The following is an 18,591-nucleotide window of genomic DNA, read 5'->3' on the forward strand; positions in this document are numbered from 1 at the left end:
GGAGAGGGTAAGGAAGGACATCACTGCTGAAACAGGCATTAAACTATCAGGACTCCTTGTTACTCTTTCAGGTTGAGCCACCTGTCACAGGGGTCTCCTGGCTGAGCTGCTTCACCCAGGTTACTCTGCCAATTTAATTACAAACTAGTTGGTTTACAATTCTCAAATTGGCAAGCATTGCCACCTAAAGGGCATGGCGGGGGGGGAGAATTAGGCTGTTAAGTAACTGTTCTGAACAGCAGTTCAATTCTGTTCAGCTTCATTGACTGGCTCTGAGCCACTGCCAGGGCGTACGGAAGAATTTCCAACTGTGTTTTATCACTAACCAACCATTTTAGAATCCTCTATCTGCAGAAACCATTTAGCCAGTAGAAACCTCAAAAACCTCTCCCTTACCCCACTGTCTAAAGGAATGAAGAAAAAAGTATTTTGATTCCTATTTTGCTACTTAAGAGTTCAGAGATGATACAGTTATTACCTGTGTGATTCTGCAGTGCATTCGCTGAACAACTGCGGTGACCAGATCCCCTGGTCCCAAGCTGCCATGGTTGTAGGACACTGCAGCATATACAGCTCTCGCCTAAACCAGAGTAAATTACCTGCAAGCTCTCATCACACAAGACACATTGGCTGTCCTCCAGAAAAAACACCAAACTACTGTTGTTCACCAAAACAGTACCTGGGGCTGTACCACTGCAGTAAGATTCTGGATCTTTGATTTCTTTTGCTTAAAAGCAGCAGCTGCTCGAACAGCTTTCAAGAGTCCAGGAAAGCAGCTTGTAGAGTGTGTGCTCTAGCATACAGTAATTGTGCTCAAATTAAGGGACCTTTCCATATGTAAATCCTTTCCAAGCAGAACTAGGTCAGATATCTTCAGCCCTAAAAAGCATTTCAGTCAGCCATGCAGAACAGAAATGATGCTTATCACTTAGCTTGCTTCAGTTAACCTGTAGAGGTGATGCACCCCTCCACAACATCAGCACTGTACGGTCAGCCTTGTGAGCACCCACCTGCGGTGCACAAACCAGAAAGCGCAGCGTCTCCTACCGTAGGTGGAACTGCAGTTTCCTCCTCATATTTCTGACAGCAGAGAGTCCATCCGTACTCCAAGAACACCGCAACAGGGAAGATCTAAACACCAAACTAATGCAAAGCACCCAGCCCCTGTGCGCTACAGCAGGGAAAGAGCTAAGGGAACTTCCAGTTGCAGTGTAGAGGCTCACTTGCTCACTCTCAGCCTTTTAACTCACAGTCATGCTGAGCTCCTGCAGCGAAGTGAAGTAGCCTAGCAGGTACAGAAGACACCTACCAGCTGAGGCCTTGCTCTCACAACACCCGCATGGCACGAAGTAATACAGGTGCAAACGAAGGCCAAACCTATACACAGAAATGTCCTTTTTGTGCGCTAATGATAATAAGGGACAACTAGTAATACTGGCCTTATGGTTTGGGAAAGAGTGGTTTATATGTAAAGATTACCAAAATGAAAAATTCCTCAAAAGGAATTCTAGAATAAACACCCCTCACTAGTCCCATGCCTCAAACAGCCATGCTAAACTTTTTTTCCCTTTTGTAAAACACTATTAAAACCCTTTATCTCATTACTTCATTCCGGAAAGCTGTTCCAGAATCTGTAGGCTTATACAGCTTCTGATTTTGCTGCTGCAAACCACAAAACTAAAAATGGGAGAAGCTTCTCCAGGTCAATAAAGTAAAACAGCAATTAAGTAAACTCACACCACATGTGTCTCTGCTTAGTAAATGTAGTCTACTAATTCTTGACTTTAACAACTACCATACTAGTGGCAGGAACCTTAACATAACCTTAAATGAAGCCTGTAGCAGTCCATTAGAATAATCTCACACTTAAGGAGCAAAAAACCCTTAAGTGACCATTTTCACTGTTCAACCCCCAGAGATCCAGATTTAACATGAGATGGGTGTTCATTAACTGCAAGTCACCTAATGACTTGGCACATGGCAAGTACAAGAAAATCCAGTGTTCTCCCGGTAGCAAAACAGAAACAGGCAGGGATGGACGCCTGTAGAGCTCACAAGCTGGAAGTACATACAAGGAGCAGGATTTTATGGCACTTGTATGGGGTTTTAAAGGGATTTTAAAACTAATACATCATGCCTTAATTTGTCAACAAAAAGATGCAGATATTCACAAGGACCAGAGCACCTACATGTAGTGAAAACTGATCCTCTGCTTGTTTTCTATTTTGCAAATACAGATCAAGTAGATCTTTCAGGGATTTAATTTTTTAAAAGGTCTAGAAAATTTAAACTGGCAAAATTACCATCTTTCCACCAGCTTTGTTTCTCATAGGCTTAACCTTTTGCTATGCAAAAAATCAACTTGTAGCAAGAGATCAGTACCTTGATCTAAAGCTTTCAATGCACCAAGATTTAGTTTCTAGTTTGAGTAACCATTTTTTTTTCCTTTTTTTAAAGAGAAACACTGAATAATCCCAAAGTGTTTCTAGTACTTGATGTATCGCTTAACACAGCAATTTTAGTGGAATGGAATAGCTTTCGAGAAGCAATTTATGCTTTGTTTGAGACAGATGTGACAAAGGGCATCAACTGCCAACTAGCTACAGGCCTATTACATTTGTACAAAGCTTGTACAAGCCGTTCTGTCCATCTTGCCATATTTTTGTTAACACTTGTGCAGCTGAAAAAGCTTGAAAAGTGAAGGGAAACTATGCAGCCATGTATAGGCTATGACACTTAAGAAGTTTCTCCCCGTCATCTGGGAAGCACCTGACACAAGCGTCCCTTCGCCAGACACTTCATTTAGATGCAAGAGATTGAATGGGCCTCTCTCTACTTCATTTTGCTGCCTCCACATTTATCCTGGCCCCATTCACACTTGCCAAGTTCACATGACAAATCCTCAAACAATAGCCTGGTAAAACTGCCATATTCAGGCGAGATATTGAGCATATTTCAATCCTTGGTATTAGCACATCCAAAGAAGCCACACGAACAGCTGACAGCAGGTAGTAACGAAAATTCTTGTCTTATAAAAAGAGGCCTTTTTGTATTTACACACAGCTCCACTGAACAAACTAATAAGGTTTACACAGTCACAAACTCTGCTTTGTAAACATTAGTTTTCTGAAATAAAACCTACACTTTGAAGTTAAGAAAGCCTACAAAAAAAGCCACTAAGGTGATATAAAGAGGGCCTGAAACCAAAAGCTGGATATTGTGAACGGCTTCCATTCACTTCTGGAGGGCATTTTGCTGAAGTAACTTAACAGAAGAATATTCCAAGATTGAACTAGAAGCTCCATTGAGGAAGAGTGGGACAATTTCAGGTTTAATCTTTTCCCTCGAAAGTCATCCTGTTTACGCGGAGAAAGAGACAGCTTTCAAAGATGCCAAATGATTTCAGAACAAACTCTCATACGCTCCCCGAGATTCTCATGCTCTGAAGCCTACTGTTCCCCTTTATCTTTTTGCCACAACTTAGAGAATGCAGATAGCTATCAACTCAACTTGATAGCACAGCAAAAGCATAACGTTTGTTAGCTGGGTAGAATAGACCACATTTAACAAAATTAGAATTATACAACCATGTTCTCCCAAGAAAGCACAGTATTATTTAACTCTGGGATCACTGTCACAAAGAACAAATAAGTAGCCTGTGCATCCCACACAAAACTAAAAAAGCAATTAAACTGAAGAGGTTGTTCCCTGTAATACAGAGAATTAAAGTTAAGGATCATACCATTGCTGACACTTAAAAAAGCATTGTATGCAGCCACTCAGGCTAACATCTTGAGGCTTCTTCTACGAGAAATCAGAACAAAGAAAACCAAAATTCCTAATGCAAGAACTAAGTCATTTGCTTTGCTAACCAAGATAACCATGGCCATACTCCCACTGCTGCAAGATGTCCAAAATAACAAATTAAGAACAAACAAAGGGATTGCACCGAGGAAACAAAATCCAAACTCATGAAACTTGAGCATTCAAGACCCTACAAAACGTCTCTCAAGCTTCATGTGGACACTTGGTATTATGTCTTACAGGCCATTTGAAGGGGCACTTAAAGCTGGGAAATTTTAAGTACTATTAGCAGGTATGATGGTTACTAAATATTCTAGAAAGTCTTGGCATTCTGTAGAGCAGCATTTTCAGGATATTTCTTTGTAACTTAAGGCATTTACTAATGTGAAGTTGCAGCTTTTGGGTGGTGTTTTTCTAGGGAGCTCCAGTTTAACCTGTAGGATGACCAAAGAACTAAAAATATCCATGTACCAATACAATAGTATGCTAGTAATTCAATTATTTCCAACAGCTACTTTTCAGAACAAACATATTGCCCCCATACAGAAGAACACCTCTGCCACTAATCTTTGTTAATACCATTTTACAGCCTGTACATTTTCAGTGTTTGCAATGGGTGACACTGCCAAGATGCAAGACTGCTAAAATTCAATTCATAGGATTTCCATAAATAAAACCAGTCATCTTTCACCTAATTTTATTTAAGTTCCAATTTTTTCCAATTCCAAACAAAAGCTAAATACAAGTTTTTAACAGGTAAGCACTAGTTTTATCCAAAGGGAGCAGGCTTATGCAGTTTTACTCCAGTAAAGTACTCAACCCTTAAGCAGAGCCTTCTTTGTCATCAAAACTATACAGTAGTCTTCCTTTTATCATTGCACAATCTTAAAATGTTCTGTCAGAACCAACTTTTGACACTCCAAACACTATTTTACATTGTTTTATAACGTCTATTCCAAAAGAAAAAAACCTCAACGGGTTTTCCATAAGAAATGTTTTAGAAACCAGTATGTCCTGCACAGTTCACCTGCAAGTTTACAAGTCTCAACTCTCAAGAAAAAATAATCCTTTACCAACATTGTTTCTGCAGCTATTATTTTACTTTATTTTTAGCTGCTTTAGCAACTTCAGACTCCAGGTCTGCCTCATCTGTATAAATGCATCCAACTCAAAAAGAATACTTTCATACAGTTATACAGCAACTTGGGGAAAGAGATCCAAAACAAAAGTGCCAGTAAACTTAGACATGGCCCAGCAAAATAAAAGAGGCAAAAAATGCCTACACATTAAATGAGATGCTTTTTTTTAAAGAAAGATTTCTTTCCCGCATTTACTTCCTATTGTAATAGCCACTTTTCTGTTCATTAAAATGAATGATAGTGCTCTTTGATACAATCATTAACAGCAAAGCTATAAGGCTTTTATACCCGTTACATTCACTTCTCACCCTCCAAATACTGATGGTTAACATTATAGATGTTAGGGGGCATGACCAGCACGAATGGGAACACCACCACAAATGATCACTTTGTGCTTTCGGATACATTTGTTTCAGTGTACAGTCCCTTCATTTCACATTTTAGTAAGATGCTGATGCAGTGCAGAAGCGTGCAGAGCATCCTCTCTTTCACAAGGTCCATGCAGAAAACATCTAAAAAAAATTGTAAAGTTCTGAGATACAAATGATAAAAAAAATCCAGGATGATCAAGTTTCACAATGTATAGTGTTCTGAACATGAGTCCATTTTCTTCTAAATTCTGAAAGAATAAAGTGGTGAGGAAAGTGAAAATCCACTGCTGCATTCTGTGATCTTCCCCATTTTGCTGGCCAGTACCTTACTCTGGCATGTAAGGACGGAGGTGATCCTCTATGGTACCAACCGTCCAGTGAGTGAGCTGCTCCTGTGGCAGGTACAGGCAGATGCTGCATAACTTGAAGATTGTAGCTTTGTTTTTTGGAGTCTAGAGGCAAAGAAAACCCAAAGAAAAACTATTAAACATGAAAGTTAACCCAAGACTAACAGGCAGACCCCCAGCAGATTCAGCCCAATTATTAGCTTGCTACTGGTTGTGGAACCACAGACATTTAAAAGCCACTGTTTCATCCGCATAAACAGCCCAAACTCAAAATTAGTCTGCGACCTGTAATGCCTAAAATATTTTCACTACTCTGTTCATTCTTCACTTGAATAATTTCTGTAGTATCACCCACATTAAGCCAATGTTTTAATTCTTCCAAAACACCGTTAAGTCTATTTTAGAACTTACTTAATTTTCAATACAAGAACATTAAATTCATTCTATGTGAACACATCTGTGGCCCATAGCTAGTTTTTGCATGTATGAATCCTATTTATAGCGTAAGGTTCCTCTGAAACTGCTGAAATGCAAGCATGAATGCATGATCAGTTTTTCTACTTCAGTATTCTGCAGTAAAATCACTGATGTTCCTAAGAAAAAGTATTTTATCATTAAAAGACACTTGTTAAGAAGAGGGACAAAATAAACTTACCTGCAAGTGCTGTCTGTCAATGAAGAGAAACACTGACTGGTTAGGGTTGTTGACAACAATTCCAGTCTTGTCCTTTCGGCTCAGAACATGCAGAAACTGTTTTTCATAGTCACCGTGATGAAATTCAAACTTGGCCTGCATTGTGTGAGGGAAGGGAATAAAATATTTATTAAGCTAAAGCTCACATTTAACCAATTAATCTTCCTCAATCTGGGGCTTTACCATGACTTTTGTTTCTTTCCTTTTCTCATCTATGAAAAGCAGAAAATTGGGGACCACGGCAACACCACCACACTTGAGTCTTGGCACTATTTAAAGCATTCCCTAGTTTCATTCTGCCAACATTGACGTTAAGTCATTGCAACAATAGATTAACAATTCAAAGGTACAACTTTAATTGCATGTATAAAACCAGATTTAGCTTGTTGTGGCAGAACATCCCTGTGCATCAACAATACAGCACATTTCTTCCACCAGCTTCCCATTATTGCAGAACCAGCACAGAAAATACATGTAACATTGTTCAAAAATCTGAATGTAAACGGCTAAAGCTGGCTACTGAAAAAATAAAGTGTTTGACGTTTATTTCAAGGTAAAATTATTACGAAAAAATTCCATCTCAGACCCTCTTTCATCTAACAAAATACAGCAACTTAGGAAACTCGCAGACCCTTAATGACACCATCATATTTAGACAAAGATTCAACTGTACTAAAAGCCACATCTAATCCACTTGTACAAATACTAACATCATGCACGTATTTATACATACACGTCATTTGCAAAGGTCCTTCAGACGCTTAAATTTTGGAAGTGCTAACATAACAGTGCATAAAGATAGGAACCAGAATTTGGCATTCAAAACACTGACTACTTGATAAATAAAAACAGACAGCATACTTTAACATCCACAGAAGTCACATACCTTATCAACTTACTGGTTAAGAAGAGAGAGTACTTACCTTCCCCTCCAGGTGTAAGTTACTTACTGAAGTTATAAAAACAAAAACAAATACCTGAACAGGCCTAAAGGGTTCATCAGATCCCTTCCACCGAGAAAACAGGAGACAGACTATCTTCTCAATATCGTTACGAGGCCAAAGAATGAAGTCCATCTCCTGAGTACAGCCAATCACGTCCTGTAAGTAGTAAAGTTCTGCACTTACATTCCCTCCATTATGGTCAAAGATACAGATAAGCAACTTAATCTATACAGACACATGATTTAAAGGTGGTACTTATTACCATGTTTGTGTAATTTTCCATTTGTATTGCTCGTAGCACAACTAAAGTCTTCCTGGCCTTCCACTGAGTTTTAGTATCAGAATCCAGTTAATATAAATTCCAACTTTAAGAAAACATTAGCAAAGACTATCTTCCAATATTCATAGAGCAAACCCACTTAGTTGTACGGCGAGTTATTGCAAGAATTAACACATGCCTACTAAAGGACAAGGATGGCAAGAAGATATAATTCCCAAAGCATATTTGAGTGAGACAGATGAAAGGTCAAGCTTGAGCACTACATATTTAAACAGAATTTCAGAACAGAACACATAGGCTGTTAACCCTTCAAACTAGATCCCATAAACACACGCCTGCAGAACCCTCATGCAGCACAGGAGTTGAAAAAAAAAAAAAAGCAAGATTAGCCTTAAGATTCACAAGGAAAAGCACAAGTGTTGAAAAACTAGAATTCAGCAAGCGTCAAGAGGAACTTTACCCTGCGCATAGACTGGTAGCGGGGTGCATGAAGCTGTACTACATCCTTCTGCAGAAGCTCTAAGGAACTTTCCAAAGAATAGCTGGAATCCCGCACACCTTTCAGGATATTTTCTTCATAATTATTGGTCATGACTGGTATCACTTCAGACACTTCAAAAAGCGCTGACTTCTTCTTCTAAAAAAAAAAAAGCACAGGTTACATCAAGATTACAATCCCTTCTAGGCAATTATAGGTAACAGTTTATTTCAGAGTTTATGATGTTCTCTTAGCATTCATATATAAAGTGCACATCACAAGTTAGAACTTTGACAGAAACCACACTAAAATTTACATGCAAAATTTTATAAATTAAACAGAATCAGTCCAACAACTTTTTATAAGAAGTTGAAGATGTTTTTGTAGTCTCCAAAGATACAGATTTACATGCCAATCTTGCAAACATTAAAGCTGTATCCAAACATTAACAGAACTGCCCTTTTATCACATAGATTACATGACTTTGGGCTGACCAAGAGCCCTCTGCAAGCTTCTCTTTGCAAATCAAGTAACACTCCCCCCATCCCCATTCCCCCCCCCCACCTCTGCAATTTAAAGTTGGCCTTCTATGAAAAGTGAAGTCTTTCAATGCCACAATTTGGTAGCAGCGCGTGATCAAGATCCAATCTGAAGTTAGCTAGAAGTCATAACCTCCTCAAAGAAGGACTATTTTAATCTGCTAAGTAACCTTTATGCTGACTACAAATATTTCAGTATCTCTCAAACAAGGCCAAAACATTATGGGGAATTTGGAAGAGTTTTTGCTGTATGTAAAATCGCTTAAAGTTGTATGTCTCCTTCTAACAGCTTTCTTATAGCTCATGAGAAGTCTTGACCTATTTAAGAACTACATAACAGGCAAAGCATATTTTACCAAATAATCCTTCACACCCCCAGCCAGAACATACATAACAGGCAACTATTTGCTGACCAAGCTAGGCTGAGCTGAACTACTCCTTTAAGCAAACTGGTACTGGATGGACATCTTCAGTTCACTGTGATCAGAAAATTTTACAGGATTTAAAACAGGCATTTGCAACAAATTTTTACAAGGCAACCAGAAAGTAGTATGAATGCTCCAACTAAAACTGTTAAAGTCATATCTAAGGAAATCTAATTGTTACCACTGACTAAACATTCGTATTTCTCTTTATGACTGTGAGACAGTACCAAGAAATTACATCCCACTACATCCATCTCTGTTTGCACTAGAACTGATGAATGAAAGCAAACTGAACTTGGGAATTTCACGGAAACTTTTCAATTAAGAGTTCAAAGAACAGAGTCTTCATTAAAACACACATAACTATTACAGCAAATGCAAAAACTACACATTTGAGGGGATTAAAGAATTTCAGTGCTTATCTACATGCATTTCGCACATTATGTACCCTGTCGCCACTTGCTTCTATTTTCACTTGTTCATCATTTGTTAAGCACATTCACTTACTATAAGCACCTACTTCTCCTCATCTTCTGTGGACGGAAACTCTCCTACAATTCTGGGTCTAATTAGCTTTAGAAATACCACCCTGGCCCAGACACGCAGCATTCAGCAGCAGGCCAGGCAGCCAAGCAAATGAATACTTCCTCTTTTCCCTCCCCACTCCCTTTCAAAATGGTAGCAGCAGTTTCACATATGCCTGCGTGCTTGGGCCATTTCAGTATTGCATTTTACAACTCCTCCCTTCAACTGCCAGGTCTTCCCTTCTGCTTTAACTAGATAAACGCAGTAACTTTAGCAATCGCTCCAGCCAGGTCTCCCTTTCCAACTCCACTGTTCACAGCCAACAATTATGCAATTCAGACCCCAATTAGGCTTAATGAGTTACAGTAACTTCGAAAAATATTTACCCAATACAGAAGTTACCAAGTAATCATTTAATGAGGCACTAGCACCCTCTGCATTAGAAAACTACAAACATACAAAAAGCCAAAATTGCAAACATGAACTAAGTAAATTTTATAGCAATTAGCCATTTAAAAAATGTTAGAAAGTCAATGGAATTTATTAAGGATAAACCATAGGATGCAATCAGGCAGCAAGACTTTGCACAGCGTAGTCAACATGCACTGCAACAGACAACACAGTAAGAGAGAAACATTAAAACCAAGTTACCTTGTCTTTGAACACAAAGGCAATGTACATCTTGTAGTCAAACTGGTCAGCTAAAGATTCTTTTTTCTTTCTAAGCTGAGCACGAAGTCTGTTCAGAGCTTGTTTCTTCCGGGAGTTTGGGTCCCCCATTTTGTAATACAGGTGGTACTAAAGCCTTTGGAAACTGTTGCTAAACTATGGGCACCTTTTCGTAAGACTCAAGTACAACAGAAACAAGTCGTTTTATTCCTGCTAATACGACTGAATAGATAAAACACTAATGTAACCCAAAACCGCACCTCAGGCAATATTTTACGAGAATGTCGTATCGGAGGGGTCAAGAAACAAAGTAAGTAGTTGTCCAGCCATGGCTGGACAAGAGGTTTTACAATAAACCAAGAAAAAAAAACCCTAAGAATTTTGAAGACAAAAATTTGAACAGTTTAGCCGCAGGAATAAGTGGGTAAGAATGAGAAAAAAAACAAAACAAAACAAATCTTATCACAATTTATGTGTACAATAAAAAGCAACTGGCACAAGCCCAATCCATGGGGGGGGTACTTTTGCTCTGCTTACAAAAAAAAAATGAAGCTGAAATTACAAATTGCGTTTTACCCCAGCCAGATTCATGACTCTACTGATTATTATTCCCAGCTTTCCACTATTGCTATGTTGCCCGTCTTTTTTTTTTTTTTCTTTAAAATTATTAGACTTGGTGGAGAGCAGAGAAAAGGGTGCAAAGGAGGAGTGCACATCCTGGGAGGTATGACATTTCTCTGCCAACAACAAAATCAACTACAGACAACACAGTGCTGGTTTGCAGGGGAGCAAAGAGAAAAAACAGCGGAGTCATTTCTAACTTCATCCTGCTCATCATCAGGCACATCATTGCCCTGAGGCTACTGCTGCCAAAGAGAAGAGGGATCATGATGGCCATAGACGAGGGGCGGGCAAGGGTTCAAGGGACAGTATTATCTCACCTAGAGACTAAAACCCAAACCAGTGCCCCAAACCCGGGCTCCTTACCAGTGGGAGAGCCCTACATCCCCCAACACCTCACACGCTCCCTGGGCTGCTGATCCCCCGGGGATCCTTCTCTCTCTGCTGCTGCTGCGCTCCACAGCGAGCACAGTTAGCCGAGGCTGTGCATGGCCAATGCTTTTCGCTTCTCCTTAGGCCTCTCTCTACACAAGACGGCAGAGGCTGCAGCGGGCGACCTGTGCCCAGGGCAGCGGGACACCCACAGTAGCACGGCGTCTCCCCTCTCACTTCATGGTCACGACTTGGAAAACATGGAGAGTTTTGCTCCTGCTTTTCTCGCAAAACAGGTTTTCGGTGTCAAAATTTTTGCGAGTTTTTTTTTTTTTTTCAATTGCAAGTCTAGGTTGCAATTTTAAACCTCTAAAACACCCTCCCCCCCAAAAACCAAATCCCCGGTTATCAGGTTATTTTTTTCCTCTCTCCAGACATTTTCCCCCCCAGGTGTTTGATTAGTCGGGGTTAAAAGTTTTTAGGTTAGCAAATTCGTCAGACCAGGTTAAGAAGAGGGGAAAAAGTATTCCCCCTCCTCTCTTGACAAAAAAAGAAAAAAGAAAGGAAAACAAAACAAAACAAAAAAAAAAAAAAACAAAAAAAGGAACCCCTCCCAAAACTTCCCCCCCCCACTTAAGCAAGAGACTGAGAGACTCAGACAAGAGACCGAGACCGTGGCCCACTCGCTACCCGCAGCCGGCGGGCGCAGGAGGAGCAGTGGAGGCGGCGGCGCTGCTAGCAGCACGGAGAGGAGCCATGTCAAGATAAAGCCACGAAGCCGCGGAGCCCCCCCATCCCTGCTGCAGTGGACACGGTGACCGGGCCGCCCGCTCTGCCGCTGCTCAGCCCCAACCTGGTCCCCATAGTCTAGCTCAGCGCCCCGGTGCCGGGGAGTGGGGAAATGGTGGCGGAGAGAGGAAGAGGAGAAGGAGGAAGAGGCGACGGCGGTGGCAGCAGCGGAAGGAGGAGGAGACGGCGGCGGGTCCCTGCGCTAGTGGCTCCTACGGAGGGCGGCGGGCATAGAGATCCCGGAGCGGCGGCGGAGGAGGAGGACGGGGACGGCCGGGAGAAGGACGAAAGGGCTGAGGCGAGCCTCTCTTCGCCCAGGCGGTCCCGGGACGTCTTCGACGGCGACGGCAGGAGCGAGCGGAAGCGCCTCGGTCTGCGCCTGTGCCTCGGCACGGGAGGGAGCGAGCGCGGAGCGGAGCTGCGCGGCCAGGACCCACCACTCAAAATGGCAGCGCCTGAGTCACACAGACACCGCCCTGCCCGCACTACGCAGGCGCGCTCTGACGGGCGCGTACCAAGCGCAAGAGCCTCCCCACCCCCCTCCCGGGGGGGGGGGGCACAGAACGTTGTGCTCCAGGCAGTAAGGCTCAGCGGTAGCCTCGCTAGCCACAGACACTCCTGTTCGGGAGAGACGGAGGGGAGAGTACGACGGCGGCAGAGCATCTCCGAGCCGTCGCCACACCAAGAATTGGGGTCGCACTTCCCTGCTCTTCCCCCCCCCCCCCCCACTGTCACGCCTCGTGCCACCGCCCTCCTGCCCCACGTGATGCCGAGTGGGGCCTGGCCCGCCGGACAAGGACCCGGATGGGGTTGCTCAACGCAGTTCTCAGCGGAGGGGGGGGAGCGAGGGCAGGGCAGGAAGGCACAACGGGAGGAAGGGGACGCTGCCCCCCCCCTCCCCTCCCTGAGGGGGTATCTGCCCGGGGCACCCCCCCCCCCCCCCCCCGCCTTCGTACATGAAGGGAATATTTAAACTTTTTTCAACCTTAAGCGTCGTGATGTTATTGGTAAATACAGCTTTTAAGTCTTGTAGTGGTGTGTTTTGTTTAATTTCGTTCGTTGGGATTTGTGTTCGGCCCGTCGTACATACGTGAAGTAAACTCTAAATAAAAAAAAAAAATATCTAACATTTACTAAAAGGTTACGTGGCGTCTCCAGTACTGATCTTGCAACAGAAACCAGGGCCCAGCCCGTGTAGGACAATCCGCGTTCCTCCGCGGTGCTCGTAATGCTTCCTGAGGAGGCTGCCTAATTTTTATAAATAAGTCATGGCTATTGCAGAGACGCAAACCCAATCCTCGGAGAAAAGTAAGCATTTTTATTTCTATACTACAAGGAAAGGCTTATGCCTCCCTCCTTTCACCTCCCCTGCGACGCAGCTGACTTTGACCTGGGTGCTTTGCATGGGAAGGCCGGCGGCGAGGCGGGAGAACCGCCATCTTCCGCGCCCGGCCCAGGCGTTCGATGGCCCACCCCTCGTGTCTCCCCTCAGGCGTGCCAGGGGAAGCCTCGCCATCCAGAATTACCCAGGCTGGACGTAAGGTTCCAAAACGCCCGGCACCTGCGCCAGAGCTAAGGGGACGGTGACTCGCTGAGGGAGAGGCAGGCTGCGGAGGTGGGCGAAGGCGTCTCTCCCACCTTCCCTCTGGAAGCTGGCGCCTGTGACTCACCAGAACGGCAACGATATTAAAAAGATTACAAGCGGAAGACAAGTGCGGGCACCGTCTATCTCATCTGGTTGTCTTTCCAAGCCCACGCAGCATGGCCATGGCACTCTCCAATAAACTCAGGTAGATGTCAGTCTTTTTTTCCCTTGGTCTCTGCTCTTACTTGTCTCTGCTGGTTTCCCTTGTTCTTTTCTGACCTTCATATTAGCTATCTCCCTTTAGCACACCTTCACGCACTTCCCTTGGACACCTTGTCGACTTTCCTCCTGCCTGTCCTCTGTCACAGCCCTTAGACCTCATTGTCTTCACCTGGCATCAGTCAGGCCCTCGGATGCAAACACTCTATCTTGCTTTCCCTGTCATAGGCGTTACCCGGAACGCTCCCCTGTTGTTTGAACAGGAACAGAGCAGAAACGGGTAATTTTTACCCACTTACAGACTGCTGTTCACTCCTAATGGCAACGCCTATTGAAAATAACCCTTTATTTGGAGGTAAAAAGCAAGACATCTAAACAGGGGTATTACATTAGGTCTGCACTGCTGGGACTGTTTCAAAATGGCAACACTCTTTAACTGTAATATCAGCCTGCCCTTGACGAGAGCTGTGTTTAGCTACCCGCTTTTTCAGTCAGAGCACTTTTGTTTGCCATGCTGCCCTGTACGGCATTTTGTGCCGCAGTCTGAAATTCCCGTCTTGTGCCCGCTGCTATTTTAAGCCGTGACTCACACTTGGCCTGTGACCCTCTTTGTGCCGGCACAGCAGCACTGCTTGACGTGGGGATCGCCCCGGCACAGAAGGCTCTCCGAGGGAACCGGCACCTTGCTTGCCTGCGGAGGAGAAAGGAAGGAGTTTTCTTCCAGCCCAGTAACTCCAGCTGCCCTCTCGAGTGCAGGGATGCAGCCACAGCTACTGCCCTTTGTCACAAGGGAGTAGGCAGGTGCCCAGCCCTGGGTTGAGGAATGCATCCAAAAAATTTTGTCAAATGTAGTGCTAGCCAAGAACAGTTTTTCTTCTGGAGGACTTTCTAGAAGAGCTATGAGGAGAGGAATATATATACTTAGAGGAGATATATATATACACCTAGAGGAAATGGGGATCGGGTACAGAGTATTGCATGTTAAGCAGCCACCAGCTGTCTTCTGGAAACTCAGGCTGCTCAAATCCTTTCACAACATTTCAGAAGGGAATGGGGAACTGAAATCACTCTAGGTTCCCTGTGTATAGGTTGCTGCTCCTCCTTATATAGGCAACTACCTCCCTTACCAAACTCAGAGAAGAGTTTTTTCTTTTCTCTTATGGGCTAGCAAAGAGATCCCGATGATGTTTATGCAAATGAGTACATCAACCAACCAAAGTATGTTTATTATACATAGATGTGCAGAAATTTCTGCACTACTAAAGCCATGAGTAAGAGCTGAGTCTTGTCCTACTTTTATACAGTTGTGCTTCTTTTCCTCCATCGTGCACAATGATGAAGCTCATATAGTAGAAAAACATCAGCATCTTAGTGAAAATATGTATTATTAAGTAACATCTCTCACTGAATGGAGAGTTAAGACTTAGCAAAATAAATATTTATATGCTATTGAGCCATAATTCTCTTGACCAGATAATTGTATATTATTGTTATGCTTTTTACTGGTTATGCAATGTTGTACCGTTTATAAGAAAGGCTTGTGTGCCTGAAAGCTGGTGTGTGTTTTCCCATTATAACACTTGGTCTAATGACAGACTGCCTCTCTTCAAATCTAGTTTAAAATGATATAAACTTTATTACTAAGAAGAGAGAAATGTGCGTGGTATACAAAACACCTGACAAGTAGGTTGTGGCAGTATATGCAAAATATGTAATAGTTTTTTATTTAGGCTTCAGTCCCATTAGCACAGCAAAAATAGTGTTTCTTGTGCATGTTAAATCCAGGCTGAGCAAAGCAGTCAGTAGAGTGGGTCACCTTCTGCTTGGTTAACTTTGGTGTCCTTTAGTCTTTCTGCCACTCAAAGCGAGGAGGAATTTGTACGTTACCATGTAGCTGCAGTCCTGTAGTCTTTGGGGAATCAAATGCACGCACATCCCTAGGGACTTTGGTTTCTGCAGCCGCGGGGTGGGGGGGAGGATTAGGTAGGAAAGACCTTGTCACAAAAATGTGTTCCTTGGGAGAGAAAGTGTTTGAGTAATGTAGTTATGAGAAGCACTGCAAGTTTGGAATGCCTGGTTGCTTGTATATTTTTTCCTTTTCTGCTCTGAAAAACTTGTATTTTCTATTCACCATTTTCTTGTTTCCTTGCCATTTTCAGTGAAATTAAGCACTGTAGTTTTTTTCACATTTCGGTTGCATAATAAGTTGTGTTTTTTTCTGTAAATTAAAAAGGATTGATAACTCTATAGAAACACCTTGTTGGGTTTTTTTTCCAAAATTTATGGGATTTCAGAATCTAACTCATGTTTTCAGAATTAAATATTTACTCATAAGCGTATGGGCAAGATTGTACTCTAATGCCTCTGCTCTTAATTTCCAGCTTAATAATTAGTTACTTAATAATTTCTAGATAATAATAAGTTTTTAACAGATTGCAGCAAATTGCTATATATGTTATAGTTAGGAAGAGATGAAATGGATTCTGTTATCTTTCTGTTTATACTTTCCACGCATACTGTACTGGCTGTGTATGTTAGAGTTGTACCAGCCCTGAAGCTACTCGCTTCAAAAACAGAACTGTGATTAATTCAGTGCCAAATGTTTATGCATCCGACAAAAATAAATCAGTATTCTTTCTAAATTCAAACAAAACAAATTAGGTGGCAATTTAAACTCTTTCATATACTTCAGAATATACTGTGATTCACTCTTTCCTGCCTTTAGAGAAAACATTCGTTTCTAAGACATAACAGGAATGCTTTTGTGTAGAGAAATGGCAACGTTTAATGGATAAAACATTCTTCACATCATGCTGTGGACAAATGTATATCCACTGCACAGCTATTGCTACAATATTAAGCTTCATTCATCACTTCCCTATGTCCTGCCTTCTAGTTGTAGGGCTGTGGTCTTAAAACGGGCCATACGTTCTTGGGCACAGGAGATATTGATCCTAAACTTTGGCTGAACTATACCTACTATATTGCTGGGTTTGTTCCATCTTAATGTGTGTGTGTATATATACATACATATACTTAAATACACTTGATTATGTGTGTTCTCATTTTCTGCTTGTCCAGTTTGTGCTTTCCTCACTCGTTTAGGAGTGCTGAGTATGTGCAGTTATGATGTCAAAAGTAACTAAAGGTTGTCAGTGCCTTTGCTGAGATGATAGTTTCCCCAAACACTGACACCCAGTCAATTGCCTCTTTGAGTATGGTAGGTTTGATTTCTTTAGCAGCTTGGCCATTTGTTTTGTGTAACAAACACACGTTCTGTCTCTAAAACTTTGCGTTTATTTTGAAAATGTTGGAAATGCACATTAAAAACAAGTATCCTTGCCTGCACTTTGTACGTAAACCTGCAATTCAAATTCCATTGGACAAAGTGTTTTGGTGTCTGAAAGACTATGGACTTTTTGTCACTGTGCTGTGTCATCTTTAACTTATGTTCTCAGTTAGTGATATGCAAATGAATTTGTCTTTATTAGACTGGTTTGATCTATCAAAACCAGATAGTCATGTTCCAATGTAGGGTTTGTGTTTGCTCAGCAGGTGCTTGCAAGAATAAGAGTAAAATTTGAAACAACTTGTTTTATCTGTTCAGTCTGTAAATAATATTCTAAATACTTGTAGTCAACAGAATTGGAAGTAGCTTTAGATTAATAATTCCTAGCCTTTATAGAGAATATTTCATTTTTAAATCTTACACTACAGAAATGATTTTTTTTTCAAGGTAAATCCATAGCTGAGAAGGTTAGGACCCAACAGTGTTTTAAGGGATGTCTTAGTGACTCACACAGTACATAACTAGGGGAAAATTCATAAGGTGAGATGTAGATTTTTCTTTTAACCTTTCACCTCTGAAGCACTAAGGATCACTATTCACAGGACAATCTTTTATTCTAATACATGAAAATTGCAGATTCTGTGGAGAGATTTAATTAATAGCAGTGGCCGTCATTGAAAACCGGCTTGCATTATGAATTATACCTGCACTGTGCTGTGTATATAATCCTTTCTTTGGACTGAGTTTCATTAGCATGCAACCTTCCATGCTGATTAACCTAGGGAAAAGAAGACAAATCATTAACTTCTTGTTGGTAACACGCAAAACACTTGTCTATACAACGTAATACCCCAGGAACAAGACGCTGAGGGAAGGGAAGCATTAGCCAACGTGATGCCATGCTGTTACCTATAGTGTCATCCAGCGGATTGCGGGGAGCCTGTTTATCCCTTCGGTTAATGATCTTTTTATTGGGCAGAAGGGCCAGGAGAACAGCAGAAAGGGACCATGAGAGCCAAGGTTCCTGTTTATTGTTTCAGAGATCCCAAACCCAGCCTCGGGGCTTGGTTCCCTGGAGCCTTTTGCAGGGCTTGCACCCGGAGCAGGACTGAGGTACGACATTCACGCGCTTCAGAGGCACAACGCTGCATGGACTCCCTTGACCCTCTGCACAGTAGTTCTCTGCATCTAAAACAGTTACAGCAGTTGCTTACATTAAATACTAATAAATAGGAAAGCATCTATGATATTTACATAATAATGTAATTTACAAAATACAAAATTACAATGTAATTTACCTGCACTCAATGTAGCAGGTAAAAATAAAGAGTCCTTAAGCACCCCAGAGCGAGGTAGTTACCTGTGGATTACTGTAAAGGCCTTGGCAAAAGGCACAATGTGGCTGTCAAGTAGAAATATTGTTTTGCCAGTACTTGATTCAGATGGCCAAGTCCAAACTCTCTCTGTACAATGCTTAGGAAGTTTCCACACGCAGGCATCT

At 42.0% G+C, this 18,591-nt stretch overlaps 2 protein-coding genes across 3 annotated transcripts; one reads left to right on the top strand and one right to left on the bottom strand.

Annotated features, from left to right (window-relative positions):
• Positions 1 to 4,484: 4,484 nt before the first annotated feature.
• Positions 4,485 to 11,775, bottom strand: C4H6orf62 (chromosome 4 C6orf62 homolog). The gene is made up of 5 exons (XM_030011891.2): positions 10,198 to 11,775; positions 8,040 to 8,216; positions 7,333 to 7,455; positions 6,317 to 6,451; positions 4,485 to 5,766 (listed from the first exon to the last, which is right to left on the bottom strand). Exons 1-5 carry the CDS (start codon positions 10,324 to 10,326, stop codon positions 5,641 to 5,643), a joined length of 690 nt encoding a protein of 229 aa, XP_029867751.1. The 5' UTR covers positions 10,327 to 11,775; the 3' UTR covers positions 4,485 to 5,640.
• A 334-nt stretch (positions 11,776 to 12,109) lies between these two features.
• Positions 12,110 to 13,797, top strand: LOC121233227 (5E5 antigen-like). 2 transcript variants are annotated; one of them, XM_041122834.1, is made up of 2 exons: positions 12,110 to 13,004; positions 13,490 to 13,797. In XM_041122834.1, the coding sequence occupies exon 1, from the start codon at positions 12,110 to 12,112 to the stop codon at positions 12,968 to 12,970; it is 861 nt and encodes a 286-aa protein (XP_040978768.1). In that variant the 3' UTR covers positions 12,971 to 13,004; positions 13,490 to 13,797. The 2 variants fall into 2 exon arrangements, 1 of the variants encoding a protein (XP_040978768.1); XR_005932156.1 differs by lacking the exon at positions 12,110 to 13,004 and adding an exon at positions 13,022 to 13,305.
• Positions 13,798 to 18,591: the final 4,794 nt, after the last annotated feature.

This window comes from Aquila chrysaetos, chromosome 4 (genome assembly GCF_900496995.4).
Source record: "Aquila chrysaetos chrysaetos chromosome 4, bAquChr1.4, whole genome shotgun sequence".
NCBI classification, from domain to species: domain Eukaryota; kingdom Metazoa; phylum Chordata; class Aves; order Accipitriformes; family Accipitridae; genus Aquila; species Aquila chrysaetos.